The sequence below is a fragment of the Brachyhypopomus gauderio genome, chromosome 18 (assembly GCF_052324685.1).
Source record: "Brachyhypopomus gauderio isolate BG-103 chromosome 18, BGAUD_0.2, whole genome shotgun sequence".
Classification (NCBI taxonomy): Eukaryota; Metazoa; Chordata; class Actinopteri; order Gymnotiformes; family Hypopomidae; genus Brachyhypopomus; species Brachyhypopomus gauderio.
This window is the reverse complement of record NC_135228.1, coordinates 18,361,640-18,380,735: the sequence shown is the minus strand read 5'-3', so window position 1 is coordinate 18,380,735 and position 19,096 is coordinate 18,361,640. Positions and strand designations below refer to the sequence as shown.

The following is a 19,096-nucleotide window of genomic DNA, read 5'->3' as shown; positions in this document are numbered from 1 at the left end:
AAAATGTGTCAAAGATGTCTGGAACCCAATGTGATATTTCAAGTGGAATTTAGTGATGCTCCGGGCTGATATGTCATCTGTTAGTGTGGGTACACTTTAATAAAACACAAAGTCAACACAGCCATCTTACTAGTAGTTCTTGGAGCATTTAATGCTTCCATCTGCTGACAGGTTTTATAGAGATGCCGATTTACTTTCCCAGCAAGACTTATCACCTGCACATAGAGCTAAAACTACTACCAAACGGTTTCCTGACCTCATGATGAGACCTTATTACTGTACTTGATTGACCATCCATCTCTGGACCTGGACGGCCTGATCGTGTTTTTTTTTATCATCAGCCAATCATGATATACTACACCCTATAGTGATATATTTACTACAAATAGTATATTTGAGTTGCCTTTGTATTAGCTCAAACTAGTCTTGTGGGTAGGGGACTGGGGACTACATAATTCTGAAGATAATATGTATTTAGGATTCTGGTTCCCTAAACAGCATATTCTGTGATCAGTAAAATAGCTAAATAAGTAAATTAAGAGGGCGGTGCAAAATACAAAACATCGACCAACCAGATCAGTGGAGGTAACTGCGCTTCCTACCACCACAAAATCACTGCAGGCGTGCGAGCTCTCCCTGTAGGTCTGGTGGAGCTGCAGATCCCTGGAGAGGAATTATGTGTCTGGGAGTAATACACAACGCGTGTGTAGCTCAAGCTTTCTAAAACCGTCCACACGTTTCGTGCATAAATCGGAGAACTGAACAACGTGTCGCACGTCGGCCGTTTGGCTAGTGAAACACGACGGAGGCCGAGGCGGCGGCAGCTACGCGTGTTGGCCCAGCGAGCGGCGTGTTCGTCCGGCCACTTTTACACTGAACCCGCGACACTGCGGCGCTCTCGGTGAGTTTAAACAATCGGATGCGATGACCAAAACGCCCGGCCTGGACGTGGGAGACCCGCTGCACGACTTGTATCGGCCCGGGCAGCGGGAGGGAGCGGCGAGGCACGTCCCTGAGCTGGTGGTAACATCTGCCCCACCGGGCACCCAGGATGGGCACAAGGACGCTCTCGTCTCTGGCTCCAACCCCGACGAAGAGTCGGTGTGTTCCGACAGCGGGGTCGGGAGCTCCCCGGCGTCGTCTCTGGTGTTACGGAAGCTGTCCAGTTCGTCCTCGGCCGGCCTGTCTCCGACCTCCTCCTTTGAGGAGTATGAGGAGGAGTGTGGTGGGAACGGCGAGGGGAAACACACGGGGACGCGGGGCTGCAGCTTCTCCTCAGGCGCCCTACACACTGTGAGTATCAAACGGTGTCAGAAATGTATTTTACTTGGTTTTACCTTCACTGTGAACGTCTTTACATTCAGCTACCAGCAGTCTAGCACAGTGGGTTTTAGCACTGTAAGATTTCTTTAATAATAATAATAATAATAAAATTAATAATAATATCACTTGGATGATAAAGAAATGTGAACATCTGGCAGTGAGTGTATAAACAGCAGGGTTTTATTTAAGATACATCTAAGAGTGATACAATGTGCTGTGATATTTGCTGACAGTAACAGAGAATTAGTAACACATGATTGGATACAGTTTCAGGTCCAGTTTTTCATATACGTTTTTAACTCATTTAACTCAAAACCTTTACTGATATTTCGAGTAGAGATTTGGATTTTGAGATTCAGTTTTGCATTGAGCGAACTAAAACTTTGGAAGACAGAGTTAGCTTTAGCCATAGCTCAATAAATATTTGACTGTTCAGAGTTCAGTATATAGATTTCGATAAGTGAACTTGCTGTTTAAGAAAGCTTATTGCGGCATCATTGTTTTAGCCTGTGTGCCCTTTCTGATTTTAGTTAGCAACAAGGACAAACAATGAAACAAGGTGCAATCAGATACCAAAGGTGATAGTTGATAATGAGGGGAAGTTCCCTGAGAGCAATAACAAAAAGCAGTTACTTATATCACTACATTCCAGGCAAAGTGGTTCAGCTATAAGTCTGAATTTAAAGAGTTGTGTGTATCAGTGAGGTCTTCAAATACTGAAGTCAGTTCAACATGTAAATTGTCAGCAATGTATGCACTGAAATGAGGGCAGTGCTGAAACTGTGCTTATAAGGTCAACAGAGCTAGCTGTGTATGATGGGCTTCTCTCTGTCGGATCCTTCTTTGCTCAGGAGAATGTCATTCTAGTCTGACTAGTTTTCTACTACCCAAGAGAGTATGTTTGGTTTAGAAGGGATAAGAAAATGTCAAACTTTTGAAATATGATAGTAGCTGGCTTTTTTGTGAGTTGCATGTGTTGCAATGAGAACACAGGAGCAGCCCTTAGTGAAGGCAGTAGATGACCTAAATATTATTTTTGTTGCATTTCATAGTGGTATCTACACACCTGACTGTAAAGATGGGCAACTGTTGATAAAAAAAACAACCCAGTGTTCTGTCCATTTTAAAGATCAAATATTAAGGGCTTGCTATGTTCTCATGAATTCCAGGATATTAATATATCATGAAAGTGCATGTGAAGAAGAAAAGATTACGCTTGTGTAGTTGTTACGTTTTTTACCACTTCAGATTGCTGGCCATGGTGGTAGCAAAACAAGTCTTGTCTGTAAATGTTTCATGAGTTATTGTGCAACATTAGTGAGAAATCACTGCCTCTCTATATTGCTTGATAAGTTTAGCTAGTTCAGCATTGTTGTCAATGATTGGCTATATGGGAAAGCCATATGGTTAAAATAGCAGAAGTAATCTGCTGTGTGAGTCTAAAGTTAAAGGCAGGGGTACGAGAGTGCAACATTTAGGAGGAGACGTTTACAGTTTTACTATTTTTTTCACCACATGACTGCAGGCATAGTTTTAAAAGATGTTGTGTGCAATAGTTTCATGCTTGTTACTACATAAGGAGAAGGCAACTACAGTTTGAATTGTTGAAGCATGGTATTGCAGAAGATTGCAGCAGTTTTGGAGTGGGATGTGATGGTGTAGTTGGGTTTGAGTGTGGGAAGTGATACCGGGTTCTTATTGATTGTTTGTTTTGTCACTGATTTTATTGTCTTTTTTTCCTACTAAAAGAGTGATTTGTGGAAGAAGAATAAAAACATGGTGAACTGGTCACCTGTTGCGGTGCCTTTGAAAAATCAATCTCCATGGGTTCAAGTCGTTGGCCATGCAGGTTTGTATGTTTCCGAGATGCTTTATATTTACATAATATTTCGTACTAAGTTTCTAGTTAGACCTGTGAATGTGTTGGCCGTATGCAGCTTGCGGTTCTAATTGCATGTCAGAAAAATTGTGCTTTATGCACGGTTATTATTTTGCTAGTGTCCTCGACATGAACGGCTAGATTACTGTTGGTTTTCCTTCATTATTGTTTTTTGCTCTATGCATTTTTGGCCCTGTAGGTAACTTTCAAACAGGCAGTGATGGTAAATTGCTGAAGAAGTACTGTGCCTGTGAGCAGCAGTGTCTGCAGCAGCTTATGGAGGACGCACTGCGGCCCTTTGTACCAGGCTATCATGGAGTGACGCGGGAAGATGAGCAGGACTACAACCTCATGGACAACCTGCTCATGTACTTTGAGTCCCCTTGCATTATGGACTGCAAAATGGGAAGCCGGTGAGACTTTGCTTGGTTTATCATACTGCAATAAGACATTAATCATATCGGTTAATAAAGAGTTTGTTTGTTTTATATGTCCAAGCCTAACATCAATGGCCTTTGACACAGTGATTCAAAAGTGTGACTTGAAAATATTTATTTCAAGTAAGCACTAACTTTTTGGTCCAGAGTTATCCTTTATTATTTTACTTTATATATTATTCTGTGTGTTTTTGATGTTATATATTCTATTGCAAATTATTATGGCATTACAAATGCACATTAGATCTCAGAGGTATAACACGCTGAAGCCTAGTTCTAACAAAAGCCAGATCAAAGTGTGCATATCAAACATTTACCTTGGTAATAATGTTGAGTGACCCATCCTATCAGGACATACTTGGAGGAAGAACTGAAGAAAGCTCGCAAGCATCCTCAGCCACGTGAAGACATGTATGACAAAATGGTGGCAGTGGACCCAGAGGCCCCGACAGCAGAGGAAAGAGCCCAGCAAGCAGTACTTAAAACCAGATACATGCAGTGGAGAGAGACCCTTAGCTCCACAGCTACTCTGGGTTTTCGTATAGAGGGCATCAAAGTAAGATACACTGATTAATGTTGTCGGATTGTAACTTGTAAGTGCTCAGAAGGCACTTACCAGGCATGTAATGTTTTGTACACTGAACTTGATGTGTGGTAAAAGATTGCTACCTCTGTTTGTTTTAAATAATGTGCTGTTTAATGTGATGTCTGATATTCAGTGATGTGCCACTCCTTTGTGTCTGTGTTCAGAAATCAGACGGCTCCTGCAACACCAACTTTAAAAAGACTAAACATAAGCGTGAGGTAATGCAAGCACTGGAAGACTTTGTGGACAGCAATTTTTCAGTACTGGTATGTGAGATGATGGCCCTGTTGCATTGACGAAATTCACAATGAAATCAAGTTGAATATATAATGCATTTGCTGTGTCTCTTTGCAGAGAAGTTACCAACAAAGGTTAAAGGAACTAAGATGCGTGCTTGAGAAATCAGACTTCTTTAAAACTCATGAGGTAAGAAGCATCATGACCTATTTTGACTGGATGTTCAAGAATCCTGGTTATGATTTCATTTTCACGGTGCAGCACTTGCTAAGCAGTGTATTGTCTTTGCTGAAGGTGGTAGGAAGCTCCTTGCTGTTCATACATGACCACAAGGGCAGAGCTGGGGTATGGATGATTGACTTTGGGAAGACTGCTCCCATGGCATCACCTCTTACTCTGGACCATCGCAGCCAATGGGTGGAGGGCAACAGAGAAGATGGCTACCTTTGGGGCCTGGACAATTTTATTGACATTTTGACATGTATGCTGTCTGGTCACTGAGATATCTCACTTTTACCCATTTTATTGAATGGCTGTACATTTGCTCTGTTTCACACTGTAAATATATTTTTATTTGATTTACTGGATTAGTGTGGATGTTTTTTAGTAGGGTGGCAAGTAAGCTAGTTTTTTTCTGAACCACTAACACTGTATGTGAAAACCATGTTTTGTTTGCCAGATAAAAATTGTACTGTAGTTTCAGATACTTATTTAAATGAATATCAGTCAAAATCTGGACCAACATTCTAGACTTGGTGGAAATGGCTAGAATTCTTTGTCCCTGCATTTTATTTTAATTATGTGACCAAATTTAATTAATGTTGTGGTGATTGGAGGAAAAAAAAGATTGTTGCTATATATGTACTGTTTCATCACTAATCACTTTAATGAACTTCATTTAAGCTAATTCAGATTGGTTTATGGGGTTTTATGAAAGCAGGTCATACCACTTTTCTTGGTAATACTATCCAGATTGACCTAAAATGTTTTTATTTAAAGTGCAGTTTGTTAAGCCTGATTGTTGTATGCAGTTTGTACTGTGTATCACATTCCTAAGATGTTTGATTTCTGCATGCAGTCAGGGTGCACATGCATCAGGGTGGACCAGAGAACTTGGCTTCTGATGAACCCTCCCCTGCAATGTTCTATCGTATGTGGAACCACCTTCACACCGAGATGCTAATATTGACTGTATTGCTCAGAAATTATATCAACCCTTTTTTTCCCCTGTAGCTGGTGGTCATGAACAGGGTGTTTTGGCCATTTTTGGTTACTGTTGCTAGACTACTGAGATTCAGTCCTGTGCTGTGTGATTTTATGGTGTTGATCAACAACACAATAAATGTAATCTGGCTTTAACATGATGTCACTTGTCAGTATTTAGAGGGATTTAAATACTATTTAAAGATTTGGATGAATTTGAATGAAAGGTCCTGTCTAGTCTAATTACCAATCCTTCCACTGTCTCAGATGGCTAATAATTTTGAGACGGTGCACAAAATAAAACAAAAAAACAGCTCAAAATAAGTATAAATATTAAATGAATTTTGTAACTCTGTGGCCTAGAATGTGACCTGCATTAACACCGTTTTGAGTGTAGACAAGCTAAACAATGTGTCAATCACAATCAGTTGGAGTATAACTTTCAACCTGCTGTATTTGCTTTAGCCTGTGGGATGTGGTGTATTGAAAAGCTGGGATAAAGGATGTTTATTCTGAAACTGAGAGGTTGGCCTGTCTCACTTTAGTTTTAGCAGAAAATGTTTTGCATCAGACTCTGTGAGGGTCTGCTTTGAATGGATTTAGGAAGGAGCTCTATTTTCAGATTTGCCCTTGAATGGAGTAATTGGAGCTGGTTTACAGCAGTAGTCGCAGGATGGCAAGGCGAAGCTGCTTCAGTCCTACAGGGTATTATGTAGATGTCAGTGGATCTGCTAATCTCCCCTCCACAGTATTTTTTTTCCCCACAGTAACACTTATGGTCTGTATTTGATGGGGCTTGTTTGTACAGTTTTTGCATGGAGGGCAACTATGGAGGACGACAGGGGCAAAAAAAAAAAGTACATTCATAAATAAAAACAAAAATAGTAAAAAGAAAAAAAGATAAATGTCATTTGTTAAAAACATTTATGTATTTCTACCTTTGTTAATGCATTTATTTATTTATACATTTATTTGTGGTTTACTTTCTCGATTTTAATGAAATAGAATAAATGAACATACCATTGGGTAATAGTAGAGAAAGCAGTGTGTCCGATTACACTTGTCTTGTTTGTGAATCACCTTAAATTCATCATCAGAAAGTGGTGGTAAGTTTGGCAAATTGGTGCTGCTGCGTCTCCTGCATTTAGCACCAGACGTGACATGGCGGGAATCCTTCAGCAAATATTCCCACGGTGACATTAGGACGTGTTATGATCTTAACCTACTGATGTGGTAAAGATGATGCCTCTTAATTTAATGAGGGGAGAATTTAAACATTTAATTTTTAAAAATGATGCTTACTGCGTTTTACACGCATGATGTAATCTAATTCATTTCATGCTCTGAGGAGTTTTTTTTAGACCTTTGTCGATATTTGTATTAATGCTGCTGAGTAAATTGTAGCGACAGCTTTTTTCCTGATTTGAGTAAGCAGACTTTATGTGTACTGTTTCCATGTAGAAACTATTGGTTATGCCCATTGCCCAAAACAGGTTTTTGCTTGCCGTAAAAATTACTGCTGCGTTTCTGCGCGCGGCGCATCCGGTGGAAAAATAATACTTTCACATAATACGAATTACTACAGCAAGCAGAAATGATAATAGTACCACGTAGGCGTGTGTGCATAGCTAGCTATTTCTGTGGTGCCTGAGGCTCGAAAGACGGGTACATGGAGGACAATCATGTCTTATTTCAGATTGAGGGATTCATTTTAGATTTTGGAGAACTGAGCTGATATATAGATTTGGATAGATCCCCATTTTGCTGTTAACGTTCATTCTATAGACCTTGTTTAGCTGCGTGTGGTCTGACCTGCAGCTCACCCAGTGCTTTACCCTCCACCAACAGCTCCATAGAACTGTACAACTGTCGCCCACCTTATTAAAATGGATTGGGGGAGTCTGAGAGCTGAATTGAAAATGATACATTCAACGGTACAACCAAAGTGTTACTTGCAGTAAAAAGTGAACATGCAACCAGAGTCGTGGCTTGCAAATGTTCACAATGTTTGACAAAATACACCTGAACCTGAACCTGAACCTGAGGTCAGAGATTAAAACTCAGCATATTTATCACTGCAACTTGCCTATCAGAGATTTTGTCACACAAAGCAAATATTTTTTTCTGCCATGCTAGTGCAGGTCAGGAGCATTTATAATAAAATCACTGTAATCCAGCAGTTCAGTTTTTTCAGGTGCAGCTCTGCTTCCAGATGGGCCCAGGACCATTTGTATGTTTTTTTTACAAAAATATTAATGAGTGTATTTCACACTTCCTTTTAGCACTCTGCAAACAGGCCTAGCAAAACCATAGAAAGCAACATTGAAATACAAAGTCAATATGATATAAAATAATAATAAATAAATTCAAAAATATATATAATATTAAATATTATAAATTAATAAATACCAACATTACAGAACGAAAAGCAAAGCCTCTCATTTTCATCTCTTTTTTCCTATTTACTAAAATAATAAATGAGGCTTTGCATTTAAAATTAAGACACTGAATTTGTTTCAGAATTGAATAAACCAAATGTAAAATGTAATCAAGGCACAAATATATTGCTTCTCATTTCAAAATATATACATTGTTGAATATGCAATCACTGTTTCATCTGTTTACACACAAAAAAAAATGAATCCAGCACAAACACCTGCATTGCTGTTTGTACAGTGTTCAAAAACACACTGTACTACAGGATACTTCACAACATGAAATGTGCTCAAACCAGAATAAAGTGCTTTTCCAAATGGAGAGAATTATTACAGTCAAAGGAAATGTGGATGTGGAATGTTGAAAATCTTATATTTCTGAGTTTAAACAGCCGGGGAACTGACAATAAGTTCTCTAGTCATTATCAGATTTCATTTCATTTCATTTTTCATTTCCTGTTTACATTTATACCGCAGCGAGACCGAAGATTTTTGATGATAAAGTTTTTCAAGCTTTTCGAGATAAACTCTCTTTTCAGCTGTGTGATATGAACATGAAAGCTCGGAGTCTCATCAATGAAAGACAAAAGGCCAAGAGAGTAAAAGCAGTTCATCACTAACTGGGGAAAGTCAGTCAGTAGTGATGCACAGAGAAGGGGGAGTTGAAACTGAGGGTACTCTTGTTGGCAAGCGTGAAGCTTTTTTGGCCTACATTCACATTTTCAACATTTAGCAGACTATCCAGAGTGACTTACAAAAGTGCTTTGTTGTCTACTCGTACAATGTATCCTTGCCGGTCAGTAGGTTATCATTGAACTGGAACATTACTGAAGTACAGGAACCAATGCTGATATCTAGAAGAAGTCAAAATAATATAAGCTATAAGCATAAGCTATATTGAGTATAAGCTCTATATCAGACGATAAAACAAAAAATACCAAGCAATAAGTGCTAGAGTGCTTTTCAGTTACTCAACAGTAGTTTGAAATTTCATAGGTCTAGTATCAATTGTCATTTAAATGTTCCAAAACCAGATAAGTCTTCAGTCTGTGTTTGAAGACTTCAAGAGACTCTGCTGTCCGGACAGCCAGTGGAAGTTTGTTCCACCGTATGGGAGCCAAGACAGAGACTAGTCTTAAAGGGCTTTGACCATTGTTATCATGTAAGTATAGAGCAGATCCATTTTTGGCTTTGTAGTTGAGTGAACTAAATCTAATTGAGGCAGCCACTGGAAGCCAGTGAAGGGAACACAGGATTGAGGTGTAAACTTTGGAAGATTGAAGTTTAGTTTTACACCAAGGCAAATGGAGCTAGTCTGTTGTTATGTCAACTACAAGTGTCAACTAAGGTTCGCAGTTGCATTGTTGTTTCAGGACCAGGCTAAGATTCAGCTGAGGTTTTGCTGAATAAAAGGAATATGATACACAGTAAAATATCTATGTTTGGGTTTCATTAAATAAGACAACATTGTTAAACAAAAGCCTTAACCCACAGACCCACAGACCTCTTTGTCTAGAGCATATTGTCAGGATCTCTTTGTTTCTGTTTCATAATAAATGCCATTTGTGACATTAGCTACAACCGTATACAAACAAACAGATAAGAATTAGAATGTGTGAATTACATTAAAAATATACTTAAGGTAGAAATTATGCAAGGTGGCATTAACTCAGGTATTAAATGTACAGATGTTCCAGTGACTATATAGGATATTCTAGAACAACATTGTAATATTGCCTTGTGCAGAGAAACCCACTATTAATGATAACCCACTGGACCACTGGACCAGAACAATCCATCCTTCTGTTCCAAGCCTTCACTTGTGATCTCACACAGCTCTTCCTTTTGTGTGGACTTGTTCGCCTGGCTCAGTTGGATTGGAGCACTCTGTACCACCAGCTTTCTCCTGATCATTCTCTGAAATATCAAGAAAGCTCTTCAATGAAACCTCTAAGGAGAAATATGTGTAAGTGTAAAATATGTTACATTTTTTTGGGGTTAGCTTGGGCTTGTGGATCTCTTCATGAATGTCTCTATGCTTTTTAAACAATTGTTTGTGTACTAATATGAGGTAGTGAATTAGGATGAGTGTATAAGCGTATCTGTAGGATTTTGAGAGGATGTGTTCTGGAATCAGAATGATCAAAAGGTCTCTAACTCCCTCACACAAGCCAGCACCCCACTGTTGGCCAAGCCAGAAACCTAATCACAATTTAAATATTCAAATTGAATGAGTTAAGAACTTCGGATTGTATTCCTAAACTTTCTCTTTGTGTGAAACTGTAGGGAAATGCTAAGACTAAACACCTTGAGTGAAAATGATAACAAAGGTACACTGTGATGTTATTTATTGCATTTTTACTGGATTTTGAAAGCCCTGTATCTTAAAACATTAATACAGAGGCAGGGCTTTGCTGTTATTTGATTTCTCTGTGTCAGTGCTCAGTGTAACTAATGTGGCATATTGTGATAGCCCCTCGTGCAGTGCTGAATTATGGCAAAGAGGTGGAAACAGAGAATCAGCACAATCAGCCTGAGTGCTACAGCCATCCAAGAGTGAGTCTGCATTTTTAGTTTTATGCAATGTCCATGATTCACTCTTTGGTGCCTAATTACAGAATCTGAATCAGAGACTCTAATTCAAACTGACTGACGTGTTTGTCCAGATGCATGTGCTCCATAGTAATAGAACCGCGTGAACATTTAATTGCATATACATTTAATTGTCTTCCAGGCACATTTTCTGCACCCTTGCTATTTTGACACTGCAGCAGAATCAAGTACATTCTCTCCTCATACCCAATACCACAAGTTCAGGGACAGAGGCCTGCTGGTACAGTGTTCTGGACACAGTGGAAACTATGGCTTTATTACTCAGTCATCCAGGCCACACCCACTGGCACAGCCAGGCTTCTACAGTCCCAAGATCCCGCGGTCCAAACGCTGTGAGCCCTCTTTGTTCTCAGCCAAGCCTGTGAAAGTGTGTTCTGAAACCAATGACTTCTATACTCACACGCTGCCTCTGTCCCACTCTGAGATAGCTGTTCTGAAACAAAGGTGAGATATGACAGAGTTTTCAATAGATAAGAGTTTCATGTTTGATTGTAATCTGATTCATGTGGAACATGCTTCTGTGGTACAAATATCCCTTGGGTGGAGAATGGGTCAATTATGGCAAGTTGGGACAATAACGTTTATTGATTGCTCTCACTGCCAGGTTCAGGATTCAAACAAAGGGCATAGCACTCATTTTATTGTGCTATTATTGTAGAGAAGGCTGTTGCTGTACAAGGAAACAAGGATATATAAGTTGAATTATATTAGAATAATTAGAATTAAGTAAATTTAAATACTGAACATGAATCATTTTGTCTGCTTGTGATGTGTGTGCCTCTACATTGTGCATTTCTGCTGTATTCATGTTCTTGTACATATTAATACTTTATGTCTCCATTTTGGTAGCAGACTGTGCTGTGACTACCCTCAATCCAGCCAATCACATGGCGGCTTCACTCAGGGAAATGAAAAACTGAAGGACCCGGACAAGAAGATGAATCAATCGAAAGTCAGAAGAAACTCCAGTGATGTTAGAAACAGTTTTGCCAGCAACAATAAGGAGAGGTGTGTGCATTTATAAAAATAGCAAGTAAGATAAAACTGTATACATGATATCATTTGTTTATTTATTTTTACCTACCACAATAACCTCTTCAGAGGACTATTAAGACTTTATTTGTAATTATGTATGATTCATGATGGAGAATACGTAACATAAGCAAACCAACATACAGGCTACAGAAAACAAACAACAGAAAAGAAAAAAAACATCTTAAAAATAAATTACTAATAATACCAGCAATGTGTGCATTAGATGTTAATTAACATTGCTACAGTTCAACATTATATAATGTGTGTACATAATTTACACACACGACGTGCTTATGGTGACTGCCTCAGAGGAGTGGGGTTTCTGTTGTTGAGTGTTTTTGTATGTGAGTACATATATGGCAAGTGTTTTTGCCCATATTTTAATACATTTGACTCATCAAGGACTTTACAAATTGAGAGGTTTTCAGACCAGAAAAAAGTACATTAAAACTGCTGAGATTGAGCATGAGTAAATTATAATTCACTACAAAATAATAATCAGAGTTATTTTAACTTATATCTTAAGGTTTATTTTTGTGTTAACTTTCTTTTTCTGTAGTCGGATGGACACCAACTCAGTGAATGTGTTCGGTCAGCCCAGAGTGATCGCTTCACTACGGTCAACTAGTTCACCACACCGTGTTCGTAGGAGCACAATAGTGGAAGACCTGAAAAAACTCATAGTCATGGATGATATAACCGACAGCTCTCCGGCTGACCCTGTGAGTAGTTTCGCTTCCACAAACGTGAGGGTCAAAGGAATTAGGGCAGCTGAGGACAATGATTGTCCAAATAGACAAATGGTTCAAATACTTAAAATAGTATTTTGTTTTGGTGGTAATGCTTGTATTATGCTGCAAAATATATGTTTTCCACAAGACTTCTCTTCAGCAAACAAAAGCACATGGCAGTTCCAGTGAGAACCAGTTGAGCTATGATTCAGCTTCCCCAAGCCCTTTAATGTCAGTCATCCATGACCTCTGTGGACAACCTCTGTGCAGACCCAGCAACCTGTCTCTGCAGTCTGGCCCCATAGGTAAGAGTTATGAACTCAGAAATACATTGAGCCTTCCAGTACCCTTGTCACACCACGCCCTTGATTCAATAACCACTCATATGTCATATGACTGAAAACAGTAAAAGAGACTTGTGTTTTAATGTTTTGTCACTGAAAATTTTATTGATTAATATTTTTTAGTGTGCCAGTCAAGGTCAGGGCTCGCTGAATCTGAGGCACGGTACATGGATCTTCAGTTTGATCACGGACTCCGGTCTCTATCAAATACAACCTACGACCTTGATAGGATAAAGGGTGCTGAGGTCCATGAGAGTAAGAATGGAGAAAATCTGTTTTTCCAGCTGTAGTTATTAATGTTATTAATTATTAATTCTACATGGCATATTTTTCATTCACAGTACAGAGGGAGGTGTGTTCAGGTAAAAGCCCTGTACAAGGCAGCCCAGCTTATAGCTGCCTGAGCTTTGCAGAGGATAGCCTGCCTGTCAGTGGAGACACAGAGTGAGTATTTTCTTCTGAAAAGTCAATTGATAAATTGTTCCATCAAATTGGCCAGATCTTAAGGCTAAACATTAAGATGTCTAAATCAGTTTTCTTTTAGGATGTGTTGAAGTCTTACATGAGTTTTGTTTTTAGCAATGTCGATTTTGGTGAGATTTCCGATCCCCTCTCTCACCTGGAAAGGACACTGAGGAGGTTGAGCTGTGATCTTGTGAAGGTAAGCTTGTTTTGCAGTTATGCATGTCCAATAGCACCTGAGTGCAGGTGTTCTGTGTGTCCTCTGCTTCTGGACAGACATGGACGTCTCTTCAACATGTTCTTCCTTTATCCTCTGACTCAGGAAAAGAAGAACAAAGTGGCTTTGCTGGCAGAGGTGCTGAAACTTCGCGTGAGCAACCAGTACCTGAAAGAGGAATCCCTGTCTACCAAAGCACAGCTACAGAACATCTACCAAATGTTCAACATTAGCCCTGGATGCACGGACTAAATGACAGAAAACAGGACAATGTGTGAAAAGAACATCAAAATCTGAACTGTTTGAACTTTAATCAAGAGTAAAAAGGTAACAACCTAATGTGCAAAGTTTCAAGTTCACAAAAAGGTATAACTGAACAGTCAAATTACTCTGCTGGGAGGGACATTAAAGCTTTGTCATGACCTTCAACCATAGAGTGAGTTTGTAGCATAAGTAACATACAATATAAATATAAGCAAAGCTACTGTATATAAATAGGCAATAAACAAACGTGTACATGTTTCTATTATTAGCAAATATTGACCTTTTTTTAGTAAAATGATTGTTACAAAACAAAGCCAAACACAAATAACTGACACAAAATCAATTGTTAATAAAGTACAGTATTTAAAACCATTGATCTTACCACTTTATGCAATAAAAGTGCAGACCCTTTCATACCTCCTCATCTTTTGAAACCTTTCAATCATTTGAAAGCAGACTCTACTCAGTCCATAAATAATATATACATTTTTTTGGAAAACAACTACAGTTAGTTTTTCACTCCTATGGTAATTAGTGCTGGTGCATTTCACTATCAGCAATGTCGTTAAGGGTTTTTAAGACTCAGCAGTATGACACTGCTTTTGAACGACTAGACGTTGGCGTATACCGCGCTCAGAAGACTCAATAAACTTCCCTCCTGAGATTACACTATACACTTATAAGGCGAAAGTGTGTGGTACAGATCCAGGTATGGAGCGTTTGCTCAGGGCTTTCCCCCGGAGGCAAACAACATATCCCTCTGTGCCAGTAATGTGTGCAGGGGGCTGGGAACACACTCCACTTCTCCTTCTGCCTCCTGGCCTTCACTGCGTACGTTGCGGTTTTGCTGACGACTGAAGTGACGGGCCTTTACGCTGAAACGAACAAAGGACGGTTCGGATGAGATGGAGTCGGTGAACTCGTTTCAAACTATAACGCTAAAGAGTAGAATTTTGCAGGCCTACCAATACAAACGTCGCTCTTGCTTTGGCATGATGTGCCACAGCTTGGCCAGTTCTTTGGTGACCACGGTAGACGGAGTGCCGGGATGGGTTCTGATCAGATGCAAGAGATGCGTTTGCGTTTCTAGCCATAAAACTCTCCTCAAACATCCAAGACTCACTAAAGGTGACTGAAAATAGGTTGTAAAGAAGGTTTACACTTGCCTAAGATACAATCTCCTGTTCATGCGACAAAACATGATAAAACCGTTCACACATTTCTTCTTGGTACCAGGGTTTGTGACAGTACGGTTCTTTCTGGAGATCCTCTTGCGGTGAACTTTCCTCATCTTCTTCACAGAGATATGCGTCTTTGGGGTCCAAGTTACATCATCTGAACCTCTATCCTCTTCTTCACTCTGAGAAAAGACACCATCAAGTGCCACGCTGATAGTGCAGGCATACTGTAGATCACCCAAAACTTGTTAAGACCAAACAGTTATTTCTATCATTCTCCAGCACTAAATGAATAGCCTGCTGTTGTAGTTTCCCAAGTCATGGTAGCATTCCTACACTTTTACGGTCATCAAGAAATCCAGATTCTATGAATATGTTCATTGGAAACATCCTTCCTCCATCTGTCCACCCACTTTCCCTGGTAAACTTGTGTAAGACAGAAGACAATATTTTGTAGGGGTAAGAGGTAACAGGGAGAAACAGGACTACATATCCGTCCCTTTAACAATGGCTACTGGCAGATGTGTCAGAATGGCAAGTTATGAATTTAAATGTTTTTTATGTATGCATATAATAATCGCTAATGATAAAAGTCACTTGTCTGTCTATTCATGCTTCGGATATCCACTCATTTGCATACTGTATCATTAGGCTATTATATTTTAGGAGACAGTAACACGTGCCATTCAGATTAAGGTTTCTCAGTTTGCCATTCTTAAATGAATGCAGCAAACCCAACGTTTTCACACATTGAGCAGACAGTGCCCGAAATAACTGAGTCATAAATAATATGTATTATAAAGTTTAAGGTAACATTAAGGAAGTCTGTACACTGCCCAACAAGAGTTTCATATAAAAAAATGTCCTTACCCAGTCACCTGAAGAATGGCATAGCAAGCCGTGTTCTTTCGAAACCACAGGTTTAGGAGTGACCCATACATCTTCAAATAATGCTGAAAAAGGGAAAGGGAGCCACTTAGCAGAATACTCAAGCATTATTCACGACTATTCCTCTAACTCGGTGGACATTCATTTTCTGCTAATTGTACATGCGTATCTCACTCTGCAGCTCCTCTTGTCCCTCAGGTAACAGCAGGTGATGGAGGCCATGAGCTGGCGATGTGAGCAGGGAGGGACTGAGACGCAGGCCCTCCTCAGCACCCAGCAGTGGGAAAAAAGGCAGTAAGGGTGTCTGTGGGAGCGTAGGACTAGCAGGCAACCTCGTTTTTGCCAAAGGTGAAACAACTCCAAGCATATGGTCTTTAAGGAGAAAGGACCTGGAGACATAAAGACAAAAGACACACGCCCATCCACACAGTGAGGTTGCTTCAGTGATGCTACGTAAATTTGGCTAGCAGGCTCTAAATATTGCTCTACCACCAACAGCAACGGGGAAGTGTAATGCTGTGCTGTTGCCTCTCTGAAGAAAAAAAAAAAAAAAAAAAACGGCTGTGTGGTCACCTCTAACCATCTGCTCAGATTTCTAAGGTACCGGAGGAAAGATTGCACATTTATTGCACATTTTTTTCCTTACATTGCGAATGCTCTGCTTTTAAATTTTAAATCTAAATTTATTTTCGTATAAACTTTAATTTATTCACATTAAAATAGGTACGGACCCTGAAGGTGGAGTGTCGAGATCTTTTCTTCCTGGACTTCCATCCTCACTTCCTGTTCTATCATCACAAACAGAGCAGTGGCTTCCAAGACAAGGTGATTCTTGATCCAAAATGCTTCCTGCTTACAGGCATAGAGGCCGTATGTTACCTCTTAATCTAATGAATAAAGGCACTTCACTATGTACTTGACTATGTACAGTTCAGAAAATGTCAGAATAGTGCTAAGCAGTTTTGATTAAAATCAATATAGTTTCAAAATCTATTTGTGAATATTTGTTTGATTAATAGAATTAATGAGTCTATACGTACTGAACACAGATAAGTCTATACTACTAGAATGTAGGAAATAGAAATATTTTTTTTTGTGATGGATGTTGACAAAAATAAAATCTGAAATCTTTCTACATCTTAATGCTGCCTATTACAAGCACAATGCAGATTTGGTGCAGGAAAGTACATCTTAATCTTAGCTGTCAGGGTTAAAAAAACATTAAGTTTTCTTTAGCCAGCAAAATGAAGCCATGGATCTAAACACAATGTACAGTACATACATGACACCATTTAACACACTAGAGCCCCACATAACCAAATCAAGACAAAACATATAAACTCCTTTACCTGTTCCAGAAGAGCACATGGTTGGCAGTAGTGCATTGAGGCTGTAGTTAGAATCAGAAGAACTTGGCAATGAGGTGTCAGCCTCAAAGTGCCACATGCTTTGGTCAGAACCCCATATAAGTGGATACTCCGTCTTTGTGTTGCCATGTGTATAGGGATCTTTTTCATGAAGGACCACATTTATGTCATCAAATGATTCTGTAAAAGAAATGACATTAAAAACTTTATTTTTTTAAACATGTGCATCTCTCCTATTCTACTGTATGCCACAGTTCACTGTAGTGTTGTCTGTACAAGATGTCTGTTCAGTTGCAGGGTTTAACCTGGATTCAGTGTGGTTTTCTTGCGCGGACGGCCACACTTATATTTGCGCTTTGCTTTCAGTACGTGTGGGGGTGTGGTGGGCTTTGACTCCTGCGTGTCTTCGCTCTCTGTCTCAGATTCTTCTCTCATTCAAACAGACAAAAAACTGCATCAATACATGCATTAGCGCGCATATCTACCGATCTCTACGTATATTCGCTTTCAAAATCGAAAAGGATGAGTTTTACATGAGTGTTCACACCACAGGAATGAACTGCACCTCTTTCATTGACTCGTGGGAGGCAGTGAGAAGGGAGGATACTCTGTAAACTCTGTATATGACTCTGAAGAAAATCAAAGTATTGCAGCATGTGGATAAGCGTCTCTTTCTGTTAGGAAACAAATATAGACACAATTTACACCTGAATACTACATAGTCGTGGAGATAACAGAGGTCAACCGAGTGTTTGCGTAAAGCGCTGATGAACTAGGTCACCTTGCTAAGGCCTCGGCCACTGGGCGTCTCTGAAATGGGGAGCAAACAGCCGATCTCCTTCAGGCTGTTGTTCCAGGTTGTGTTCCACTCATAGCGATTTCTAAAATGTTTCAAAACCTTCATCGGTCATAAGATATAATACGTTATGTCACATATCCCCGACGACTTACTAAATTCGTCCGAGAACATATTTAATGATCTGGCTGCCATTTGGTCACCTTCTCTTCCGAGTCTTGTCTCTCATTTTCACAGTAGCTGGGGCCATTTCTTCACCTGCAGTGAAAACAAAAATGTTAGCCAGACATCATAAGTATGAGTGAATTATCTAGTCTCCACAAGCTGAACTGGACATTTAAACATCTAACATCTATGCAGTTATCTCGCCTGGGTTAGCTGACCTTACTGTGTGGACTGAAGACAGCTAACCGAGCTAGCTAAATAAACTGCTCCTCACGTTTGGTTACGTAGCGAAGAACTTCGCTCGTGTTTCAAGTACGTCTCACACTCATTTTATCACTTCTTAGTATAATAATGTACGTGGCTGTCCTTTATTATATTAGAAATTTTATTTATTATGAAGGCGTTTGTTTGACAATCAAGGCAGTAACAGCTCAGCATTGCATGCCTGCCATTGGCTGCTTGGAGAAATTTAGAACGTACAGTAGCCAATCATTTTCGTCCGTGAAGCTCATTGGCTAACGAAAATCCCCGCGTGGAATTTCCACACATTTTAGTTCCAAGTGGATCCAGCTAATGTGATATTGGTGTACCTGCACCCAACGTCCCCTGACAGAATATATAGTGATGTTCACAAGAATAACTTTATTTATTACACTGTTTTTATAAAGTATTTATAAAGATTGAATGTACTTTAAAACCACTGATAACAAAAATATCTGTTTTCTTTCTAATTAGGTTTTATTAAGTAGGTGCTGGAGAAGGTTCTCTGGGCCAACAGCTACTGACCTGAACAACCTCGTGAGAGAGAGAGAGAGAGAGAGAGAGAGAGAGAGAGAGAGAGAGAGAGAGAGAGGGCGAGGAGAGAGAGAGAGGGGAGAGGAGAGAGAGAGAAGGAGAGAGAGAGGGGGGGGAGGAGAGAGAGAGAGAGAGAGAGGG

General features: G+C 39.7%; 3 protein-coding genes across 12 annotated transcripts; 2 read left to right on the top strand and 1 right to left on the bottom strand.

Moving 5' to 3' along the window:
• Positions 1-590: 590 nt before the first annotated feature.
• itpkca (inositol-trisphosphate 3-kinase Ca) lies at positions 591-5,821 on the top strand. The gene is made up of 7 exons (XM_076980306.1): positions 591-1,293; positions 3,073-3,172; positions 3,402-3,615; positions 3,991-4,195; positions 4,390-4,491; positions 4,580-4,651; positions 4,757-5,821. The coding sequence occupies exons 1-7, from the start codon at positions 925-927 to the stop codon at positions 4,961-4,963; spliced, it is 1,269 nt and encodes a 422-aa protein (XP_076836421.1). The 5' UTR covers positions 591-924; the 3' UTR covers positions 4,964-5,821.
• A 4,129-nt stretch (positions 5,822-9,950) lies between these two features.
• On the top strand, positions 9,951-14,177 carry LOC143482241 (signal-induced proliferation-associated 1-like protein 3). 4 transcript variants are annotated; one of them, XM_076980551.1, is made up of 11 exons: positions 9,951-10,066; positions 10,387-10,430; positions 10,574-10,656; positions 10,835-11,157; positions 11,566-11,721; positions 12,308-12,470; positions 12,628-12,784; positions 12,947-13,078; positions 13,165-13,267; positions 13,403-13,484; positions 13,608-14,177. In XM_076980551.1, the coding sequence occupies exons 2-11, from the start codon at positions 10,391-10,393 to the stop codon at positions 13,752-13,754; spliced, it is 1,386 nt and encodes a 461-aa protein (XP_076836666.1). In that variant the 5' UTR covers positions 9,951-10,066; positions 10,387-10,390; the 3' UTR covers positions 13,755-14,177. The 4 variants fall into 4 exon arrangements, with proteins under 4 accessions (XP_076836666.1, XP_076836667.1, XP_076836664.1 ...); XM_076980552.1 differs by having other exon boundaries at positions 11,563-11,721; positions 12,947-13,068; positions 13,170-13,267; XM_076980549.1 differs by having other exon boundaries at positions 11,563-11,721.
• On the bottom strand, positions 14,173-18,554 carry meiosin (meiosis initiator). Of its 7 annotated transcripts, none has more exons than XM_076980547.1 (13): positions 18,379-18,554; positions 18,199-18,253; positions 17,981-18,080; positions 17,765-17,873; positions 17,505-17,624; positions 17,182-17,379; positions 16,564-16,684; positions 16,007-16,221; positions 15,815-15,897; positions 15,281-15,370; positions 15,000-15,126; positions 14,732-14,898; positions 14,173-14,641 (listed from the first exon to the last, which is right to left on the bottom strand). In XM_076980547.1, exons 2-13 carry the CDS (start codon positions 18,243-18,245, stop codon positions 14,591-14,593), a joined length of 1,428 nt encoding a protein of 475 aa, XP_076836662.1. In that variant the 5' UTR covers positions 18,246-18,253; positions 18,379-18,554; the 3' UTR covers positions 14,173-14,590. The 7 variants fall into 7 exon arrangements, with proteins under 7 accessions (XP_076836662.1, XP_076836657.1, XP_076836659.1 ...); XM_076980542.1 differs by having other exon boundaries at positions 14,732-14,821; positions 14,933-15,126; positions 18,379-18,551; XM_076980544.1 differs by having other exon boundaries at positions 14,732-14,821; positions 14,933-15,126; positions 18,384-18,551.
• Between the last annotated feature and the right edge of the window lie 542 nt (positions 18,555-19,096).